We start from the raw sequence: 10,708 nt of genomic DNA, 5'->3' as shown, positions 1-10,708 counted from the left end.
TTAATGATTTTATCATGATAACATTGGTGTTTATAACTTTATGTTAGTTGTAACTTTAAACTTAAGACTTGTATTGAGAAGTATTGAGTTTATGACTTATTTTGTTGTTATTTTGGAATACAATTAATGCTTGTATATATATAATTTATCCAGGTATAAATTATTCCGAAACGGTACTGGTACCGAAACGGTATCGTGACCAAAATATTATCCAGAAACAATACGAAACGGTACCAGTACTGAAATATTTCGTTCTAGTGCCTTGACCGGTACGACTTCCGATAAGGTATTCAAAACATTGATATAGATTGCTCCACGCCAATACACTTCAGGTAACATCAGCAATATGAGAATAATGTTTACAATAGGACACTATGATGTTCTCGCATTTGCATACTCCTGGAACATTCACTAACTCTACATTTACACCAGCTCTTTACACATACTATAATAACACTCACTAATTCTACATTTACACAAAAATGCCCATTCGCTCATATCAATTAATCCAGTTGTGATCTATCCAATCCATGCTTCTCAAGTTGTTATCCATTGAACCCATGCTGCACCAGTTGTGATCCATCCAACCCAAACTGCATCGGTAAAGATTTGTACGCAAAATGTTGAAAGTGAAATGTCAGAAAGTGAAAAGTGCAAAACTAAAATTATTAAGTGAAAATTTTGAAATTATTACACTTTCTTGACTTCCGATCACTGTTTCCCGGGGCTAGGTTCCACTATTGTAAAAAATCAAGCTATCTCGAACAGGCTGTTGATGATTAACAAAATGGTGTCTATTATTATTTTTACGGTTACTTCTTCCATAGGCAAGCAACAACTAAAATATAAGAAAATATTTAACAATTAATATACCTACAGTTGTCCAGGACTGGCGATATCTACTTCTGATGGGCCAAATAAATTTCTACACGCTTCCGGGAGTGGTGTATCTCCTTCATCTCGCTAATATATACCACAACAACACACAATATCATTTGATATAATTACATTATAAATATAATGTACAAAACCATGTATATATTTAATACCATTAATATTAAAACATGCACCTGTTTACGTTTCCCTTTAACTGGTGCTTTCCTCTACTTGGCTTTAACCTTCCGCATATCTTTCTCCATCCTGGATGCTCTCCTCAGAGATGGAGGTCTTCATTTCTCTCGCACAACATTTGGACATAGTACGGGTTTTGAACTACCAACAGCATTTGTGTCCAGTGTCGTAAAACCAGCATTCGAACCTGCCAGGGGCGTAGAACTGTTAAATAGGACATACTATCAAGAACTACTTAAAATAAATAAACTTTAAAATTCACATACTAACCTGTTTGGATCATAGATGGGGGGTGTTGGTTCTCACGGTACAAGTCAATCATTGAATATAACTTTTTTTTTTTTGCATTTTCAAACTGCTCATTGGAACTCGCTACATAAGTTATCATCTGATAACATATATTCAACAAACTTGAATATCTATTACCATATGGCCTTTAATTCCCAGCATCATAGCGATTGTGGATTAACGTATATCTCCTCTTGATGTCCTTCCTCCATCGATATAAAATGTACCGGTCTGGTAATAACTTTATACCGTTAGCTTTGAAAATGGCTAAAATATGCCTACACAATATCCCCCTCATCTTAAATAACCCACATGAACATTTTCTATCGCAGTCTTCCACATTGAAGTTCACTGAATATGTAACAAGCTTAGCGAACTCTTCAACACGAACTTCATCTTCCACCAGATATGTTTTCATTATACCATCCTCACTAAGTAGATGTGGATCCATATCGAGCACACCTATTACTTGCTGCTGGACTTCCCTAAATTTAGCGTTCGTGTACAACTCTTGAAATCTCTTCTCAATTGGAGATCTAGATATACAAGGAATGGTGACGCTAAATGTGTGGAAATCTTCATTGTTTTCATTCTCAATTTTCTTCCTTAGTGCACTGTCAAACTGGTCAACAAACTCCTTCAAGTTTGTCCTCGCATGAACATAACCATAAAAAAAAGCATTCACAATTTCATTGCGCTAGATTGTACTCATTCCAGCCCAGAAGTACTCTTTTGAGAATACCGGTACCTAATGATGACGCTCATCAAATAAACTTTTCAACCAGACATTTTCATGTAAGTCGTATGTGTTAATTAATCCATCCCAACATTTCTCAAACTCCTCAATTGTTTGAGTGTCATACACACATTTCATTAAGTGACTTTTTAGTCCACTTTTGTAGGCAGCATATGACCCAAGCTTTTTGAGAACTTTCTTCAGTATATGCCACAGACAGAATCTATGCCGACTTTCTGGAAAGACATTAGCAATTGCGTTTTTCATTGCTCCATCTTGATCAATAATTATAGCTTTTGGAGGTTTACCATCCATACACTGCAACCAGGTTTGGAAAAACAATGTAAAGGTCTCTGTATCCTCACTTGAAATCAACCCCGCTCCCAAAAGAATGGACTGCCCGTGGTGGTTTACACCAACAAATGGTGCAAACGACATCCCATATCTATTCGTGAGGTATATGGTGTCAAATGTGATGACATCACCAAAATACTGGTTGGCCGCCCTACTACGTTGATATGGCCAAAGAACATTCTTTAGCCTCTCATCATCATCTAAGTTCATCAATGCAAAAGAACCATTATTCTTGTACTGCATCCTCAAAAAATAATCTCGAAGTGCTCCAGCACCACCTGCACCAAGTTGTAGATGACGTGCCATGTCGATATAATTACGACAATCCTTTTCTAAAAATGGAAGGTTCTCGAAGCCACCTACACCAACTACAAGAGATCCGAAACTCTTATTCATCCGAATCCCAGCCAAGTCGTTTGTATCTAGGACTCTTTTTACTGTCTCACTCACTTCTCTGTTACAACGAAAGAAGGGAGATTTCTTTGGACTGAGGTTGTGATTATGTGTATTATAGACTGTTGTCAACCGCATCTTTCCCTCAAACTATAAGGCATTAATCCTTGCCTTACAATCCGTCTTTCCTGTTGGGCGTGCCTTGGCGACATTCAAACTCTTAATGCAGGCCTTCTCTCCATGGGCACAACCAAGGGTGACATATCTGATACTTTGATCATCTCCCATCTCACTACTTTGTGTTATCACCCCAAACCCGCATTTCTAAGCATAATCCTTATAATAGTTATGTAAATCTTCAAAAGAATTGAATTTCATCCCCGACTTTGCCTCCTCAATTATATCATCACCACTCAATTGCACTAACTATGGTGACCTGGTAGTGCAATTGTCAATTCCTGTGAATCGGGTCTATCCTCTTTACTTTCTTCATCAACAATTGAGTTTGTATATGGCACTTCAGTTTCCCTAGAATCGGGTCTATTCTCTGAACAAACCCTTGCACTCATTGCGGAGCTTGTAGTGATGTGAGGAGTCGGAGGTACCATCCCATATCAAAATTGGTAACCAACAATCTGCTTAAAAAAAAAGTAAAAAAAAAAAAAAAAAGAGCAATTAAACTCTAAAACCCCCCAACTTACATAACAAACAAGAAGACGTTGAAAACCACCTGAATGTTACTGGGATATTGGTTGCCATCTGGATATGGAAAAAACGCTGATGACCATGTAGGCATTGGTCCATAGTAACCGTGCATGTGATTTGGAAAGTTTGCTAGACCCGTTTGAGGGATGCCCTAACATAAAAATAATAATGATAATTAGGATGAGAAACATTGAGTAGACCCTTTCCAATAAGTTTTTGAAATATGAAATAACATACTGAGGTTGGGGTGTTTGAGCTAGATGGTGTTAGCAAATTTGAGTGTTCCTCCCCTTTTCCAATGCCCTATACACATTTTTCAATATCCAAGATCAGTCTTTGGGAAAAATACTAAGTGAACAAACAAGTGGAATGGTCTGCAACATGCATTTTTAATTAATCATACCAGACAGTAAATAATAGCTTTGCAATGAGGTATCAAAACTACAACTTTTGACATGCTAGGGTCCAAATAAATGTTTCTTGTATATAGAAAACAAACATGTAGCTCAAACTAGCTGTGCCATATTGCTAAAAAACCTAACAAGCAACATCAACATCTCTTTGGCTCTAACAAGTTGTAGAGTAAAAGAAATCCCATATCTTACAATATTTACAAATTAACATCAACATCAATATTAGCAAATTAACAAGCAACATCAACATCAACATCAATATTTACAATTTGACCAGGACTATAGCCCTCAAAGACCAAGTTTCAAAGCCCAATTCCGCAACATTGTAAATTTGTATTTAAAGAGGCGGTCAAGATTTTGTAAAAATAGGATACCATTAACACCTCCTTTAAACAAAGATTGAAAATCCCATATCTTAAAAACATAACGCAACAGTCCTCAAAGAGTCCCTAAAACACTAATCTAAAAATAACTAAATCAGATACAAGCTTCAATTGAGGAACTTTATTGAAGCTTGTATCCATCCATGTCCAAAACAAACAGAACCAAGAACGGCATAGGCACTGGTCCAGTAAAAGAAATCTATTGCAAGTTCATTTGTCAGAAAAGTTTCAATATTTTTTCTTCTCCAACACTATAGTTATTTATACAACTCTTTAAACTTCCAATGGAGGTCTTCATTACCATGCAGATTCACCAACATCATCTGATCAAAGCACAACTACAAAATAAAAATTGTGAGAATGGTAACAGGAACGAAAAATAATAGATTACAAATGACTGCATCCATAACTTAGAGGTAGCAATTAAAATTGTAATGAGAGCTCAGAAGATAAGTCACTCATGGGCAACAAAAGTGAATGACCATCAAAGTTCAAAGCACTACAAGTTCGAATATTATGTGTTTTTTTTTTTTACACACAGAAACATGAATTTCATTCACATGAATCTGCATTTCTACAGCATAAACACATGACACGGAGTTGGGTTTCCCATTGTACGCGTTCCAGTTGATATCCACCGTGCTGGACCAGTTCACCTCACAGCTCCACTTGAAGACCACGAAATCCCAAAGCTTTTGAGGGAGAGTCAAAGATGTCGTGTTTGAGTCTTTCTGATTTGAAGGCGAAGACTGTTAGACCTCCCAAACTCCTGCAAATAAACAACACAAAAATGTAAGAGCAAACCAACAAACAAGAAGAACGTGCGACAAAGACACCCACGCCGAGCAAGCCCAGGAAGATGAAGAACGTGCGACAAATACACCCATGCCGAGCAAACCTTGGAAGATGAAGAATGTGCGACAAAGATACCCACGCTGAGCAAACCTAGGAAGATGACGAACGTGTGACAAAGACACCCACACCTGGCAAACCCAGGAAGATGACGAACGTGCGACAAAGACACCCATGCCGAAGATCACCCACGCCGAAGACCATGCAAGCTTACGATTTGAAGGAAAAACACCAGCTGAAGATAAGATCGAGGTTGAGCACGAAAGCGGGAATCAAAAAACACTAGCTGAAGATGAGATCGAGGTTGAGCACGAAAGCGGGAATCGAAAAACACCAGCCGAAGACGAGAGAGGTTGAACACCAAAGTGGGAATCCAAAACCAAACCAGAGTTTTATTCTTTTTTTTCTTATTTACTTATTATGCCACGTCAGCCGTTTACTCGCCATTTGTATTCGGCGACTGTACTAGAAGAAGTGAATTTTATATGCAGTGTTAAAAGTATTATTTTTTTATTGTCAATTTTGTAAAATATTTTTCTATGTTTGTTTCTTAAACGAATAAAATTATAATATTAAAAAATAAATAAACAAAAAAATTAAAAAAATTTATCAGTACAAATGATAGGTAGACTTTCTTGATGTACCTATATTTTTTCAAAGATGAATGGGGATCCACCGCTTTTGCTAAAGAAGGGGGCAAAGTTGTGGTTCATGGTGTAAATTAATTTATAAAATTTACTAAATTGAGGTTTTTTTTTTGTTGTTTTTGAGAATCACCTATATAGATAAAGCTAAAAATTGTCGTAATTACTTTAAATGATCTTTAGTGTATGCATATTAAACATTAAACAACTTTTCATTAATAAATAATTTTTTTTTAAATAAAGCTTTATAATTAAAAATTATATTAATCTTCGTCAATCCCAATCCCAACATTGCATCTACCCCTCGGCCACGTGAGTAGCCCTTCTTCGTTTCCCCCGTATTTTATTTGTTCTTGATCTTGTTTTAGCCTTTTCAGGGTATAGACGTACGAGGCGATGACGGGGAGATTGACATATGTTTTTTTAATAATTTTATAACTATTCACAAACCAATTTTATTACTATTATTCATAAAATTCTCCCAAAATTCTCATCTCTCACAATTTGAATCCACATAATTCTCAAAATTTCTTATCTCATCCCATTAATGTTAAAGTATTGATAACTTTTTATGCAAGTTGATGTGAAATATTGGATGTATGTTTAATACATCAATAAATGAACTTGTAAATATATTTATTAATCGACTACTCTAATAATTAGCTAAATAAACGTCTTAATATTTAGGCAGTCTAATTAATCTCATGCACAGTGACGTTGGGTTTGGAAAAAATTGTCATCTCTTCAATCTCTTAACCTGAAATTAATCTTTTGCAGAACAGTAGTATAGAGTTGTTTTCGAAATGGACCATACGACTAACATGGTCTGTCTTTGGTGAAAGTCATTTTCGAACAGTAGAAAACAGCTATTTCCGAAAGGGACGAATTTGACAAATGGGGATCATAAATGGACCGCATGATCAATGGAACGTACAATATTGATAAGCACTTGGATCAGTTGGAGCAAATGTTGACTTTTATTCAATCATGTCGGTTTTTGTTTTTTTCCTCTCTGCTCTTTTTTCCTCTTTAAATCAACACAAAGAGACGCAAGAGATGAGGAGTGTGAGTAGCAGCTGGCAAGATGGTTCACAAGGCCTTATCTCTCATCCTTTTCATCGCTCTCTTAATTTCGGTTGAATTGGCTCCAATATTGGAGGCCAGAACAAACAATATCCCAACCAGTTAAGTTTCACTACTTTTCTTTACCATAGAACTAGTTTTGTAGTTGGAATCTTCTTACTTCTTAGTGTTCTTTTCCCCTTATTAGATCTGCAGTCTACTTTCTTAATTAGTTATATCTGCAGACCCATGGGGAAGACGCCGCGGCGAAGGGTTCAAAGGAAATAAGATAAGTGCTCCTTGTCATTCTTCACCACGCGGCAAAAGTGGTATAGTTTGTCCGCCACCAGGTCATTGAGGAGGGCAATAAAGGGTAACAGAACCATAGAATATATAGCATAAGGCCTTCGTGAACGTTGGTAAATGGATAATTTTGTAAGTTTCACAAGCTACATACCAACGATTATTGGCCAAAATCTGCACTAGCTTACATATATGTTTTAATGTCAGTCTAGAGCTTCTTTTTTTTTTTTTTTTTTTTTTTTTGTTTGGTGACATGTCAATTAGAAGCCTGAGAATATATATATGGCCTATGTTTCCATCAATAAGTAAGCTTATGTGTTAAAGTAAGAATTCCTCGATCCCCTTCCCACCCAGAATAATATATATCTTGATCATAATGTGCATGATCTTGGCCTATGGATTGTGGAGGCATGAGCTCCCATGTCAAATGTTGACCTAAACTCTTAATTGGCTTTAGTTAATACTCTATTGTTGTTTTGTTGTCTAGTAATCACAAAGCATATCTCGTGGCTAGCAGCTAGCCGTGGATCTTGAAGTAATCTTTCAGCATCCATCGACAAAATTAGGATTACGCGTTAGATAGATTCAACATCCCTTCTTGTAACATCAAATGCCGTTACACCGACAATGTTTGGTTCCAAATTCAGAGTAATATCTATTATACTCTTTGCAATTTTACCCTATTCACCATCTACTTTCAACAATGTTACAATGTTTTGCTTTCATTTTTAAAAAACTTTGATATTCACCCGTCCCCATTTTGTTTGGAAAAAAATCTCCTACAAATTAAAAAAATCAATATTAAAATTGTGGCATCCTTGATCTCCGCTTGTGGTTTCGCGTATTAAGGAAGGTTACATAGATCAAGCCAAGACACAAGACCAGATTTCCAGCTTATGATTTCTGACCATTACAATCTTTCCATTCATTGTAAATTACATCATTCCTTGTATAGCACAAACTGTGCACTAGTCTAAGCATAGTTTTTGTAGTAGAATACTTGCCTTAAATACTTCTCTGTAACTAGTGTATTTAACCGATTGTATGCATCAATGAGAATTAAGGTGCTTTACATTGAAACAGTATGCAGTGTATTTTTCTATATGGTATTAGAAAGCTTCCTCTCATGAGCAAATCGATCCAACTCCTACTATTTCTTCCTCCTTAGACTCAAATCCCCTCCGTCTCAATACCCAACCCATTTCTTCTATTGAAAATGCACTCATTGCTCTCAACATCATTGCCCAAATAAATAAAAAGCTCACACCTTCCACGTTTCCGCAATGGTGAGCTCAGTTTGAAGCTCTGCTTATTGGTTATGATCTCCTAGACTACGTCAATGGCATTTTTTTGTGCCCTTCCCCTGTAGACACATCCTGATCTAAATAAAACTCATTATGTTCGTCAAGACAAACTCATTTTGAGTGCTATTTTGGCCTCTACGTCCACTACCATTACCCCTCCCATTGCTATGTCCAAAACCTCTCATGAGGCTTGGAAGAAACTTAACCATATGTATGCTACTAAATCCCGAACCCGTGCCATGCAACTCAAGAAAGAGCTTACCTTAATCTAGCGAGGGAATCACAACATTCCCGATTACTTCCACGCTGTGAAAGCTCTTGCCGACGAGATCACCCTAATCGATCATCCCATCTCCAAGGATGATCTCACCTTTTATGTCCTTAATGGACTCGGTCCCAACATCAGGGAAATTGTAGCCCCAATCCGAGCCAGGTAAACCTCCTTGGCATTCGAAGAGCTTCATGATCTCCTTGTGGATCATGAGAGCTACCTGCAGCGGCTGGGGAGTGCAACTCAACAACTAGTTGCTACTGCAAATTACTCTCATTAGCAGAGGAACAAGATGAGCTCTCCAAATGGGTCTCAATTCAACGGCTCATCTAAGGCAAATGGGCCTTAGTGCTCCCAGGGGCAATCTCTCCCATCCACTGGCTACTCCAAGGAATCCCAAGCCCAATAACAATTCGGGCAGACCCACACAGAGGTGCTATCAATCAAAATGTCAGCTTTGGGATCAAATGGGCCACATCGCCAAAAACTTTCCCCAGTTGCATCCCTATGAAGTCACTGTCAACTCCGCTTCTGCTACAAATCAACATGAAAAAAATGGCTCCTTGACTCTGCAGCCTCGCACAATATTACTGGCAATCTCGCAAATTTATTCATTCATACTGAGTATGATGGAGCTGATGAAGTTGTTATTGGTGATGAGTCAGGTTTGGTTGTTTTACATATTGGTTCTTTGTCTTTACACTCACAAACGGAGTTTTATTTTACTGACACGCTTTGTGTGCCTAATATATATATATATATAAATATAAATCTCATTTCTGTTCACCATTTTACCACTCAAAACCACTTTTTTCTTGAGTTTCACCCGTCTTTTTTTCATATGAAGGATCAAATTATGGGGCAACCCTACTAAGAGGTGCATGTGAAAATGGTGTTTACAAGTTTTTAGACTCACTAGTGGTTTCTCCTTCAAAAATGGTGGCATGTGTGCATGAACGGACATCGATTGATGGATGGCATAAGCATCTTGGACACCCTTCTTTTAAAATTGTCTAAAATCTTGTCAATTGTTTTTCACTTCCTGTACACAAAAATAATGAAACGCCATTCTTGTATGACTCGTGTTCTATTAATAAAGCACATCAACAACATTTTCGATCCACAACTTTAAACAACCATGCTTCTCTTGATCTTGTTTTTACTGATCTTTGGGGTCCCGCACATTGTATTGGTCTTGATGGCTCTCCTTACTTTTTACTTTTGATTGACCACTATACAAAATATATGTGGTTTTATCCCATGCCTGCAAAGTCTTGTTTCGAAAGATTTTTCCTCAATTTAAGGAATTGGTTGAAAAAAGATTTTGAACTAAAATCAAAAGTCTTTATTCTGATAATGGTGGAGAATTCACTAGTCGTAAATCATTTCTTTCTCTCTATGGCACCAGTCACTACACGACGACTCCTCACACACCCCAACAAAATGGCGTCTTCGAAAGGCGACACTATCACCTTGTCAAAACTGGCCTAACCTTACTTCATGATGCCTCTCTTCCTCTTTCATATTGGCCTCATGCTTTTCAAGCCGCTACCTACATCATAAATCGCCAGCCCACTTCTCTCCTTCAAAATACATCACCTTTTGAGGTCTTGTTTGGACAAAAGCCCAATTATCTCAAACTGAAGAAATTCAGTTGCCTCTGCTACCCTCTCACCCAGCCTTATAACACCAACAAACTCTGGCCTAAGTCCATACCCTGTGTTTTTGTTGGTTACTCCCAGACCCAGAATGCGTATAGGTGTCTTGACCCACAAGCCCATAGGCTTTATGTCTCACGCCACGTTCTTTTTGTTGAAGATCAAACTCTTGCCTCCCTCGGGTCTCTCTCTTCTTCCTCGCACAGGCACCTCTTTGTGCCTCTCGATGCTCCGCCTCCTCCTGCTCACCTACCATCCTTCATGCCCTTGC

General features: G+C 37.6%; 1 protein-coding gene and 1 long non-coding RNA gene across 2 annotated transcripts; one reads left to right on the top strand and one right to left on the bottom strand.

Moving 5' to 3' along the window:
• Window positions 1–1,507: 1,507 nt before the first annotated feature.
• LOC108982639 (protein FAR1-RELATED SEQUENCE 5-like) lies at window positions 1,508–2,692 on the bottom strand. The gene is made up of 2 exons (XM_018954077.1): window positions 2,142–2,692; window positions 1,508–2,009 (listed from the first exon to the last, which is right to left on the bottom strand). Exons 1-2 carry the CDS (start codon window positions 2,690–2,692, stop codon window positions 1,508–1,510), a joined length of 1,053 nt encoding a protein of 350 aa, XP_018809622.1.
• A 4,204-nt stretch (window positions 2,693–6,896) lies between these two features.
• LOC108982636 lies at window positions 6,897–7,534 on the top strand. The gene is made up of 2 exons (XR_001994738.2): window positions 6,897–7,023; window positions 7,147–7,534. It is a non-coding gene; the product is annotated as an uncharacterized LOC108982636 (long non-coding RNA).
• The last annotated feature ends 3,174 nt before the right edge of the window (window positions 7,535–10,708 follow it).

Source organism: Juglans regia, chromosome 7 (genome assembly GCF_001411555.2).
Source record: "Juglans regia cultivar Chandler chromosome 7, Walnut 2.0, whole genome shotgun sequence".
Taxonomy (NCBI): Eukaryota; Viridiplantae; Streptophyta; class Magnoliopsida; order Fagales; family Juglandaceae; genus Juglans; species Juglans regia.
Note: the sequence above shows the minus strand (reverse complement) of the source record. Positions and strands in the feature narration are given on the sequence as shown.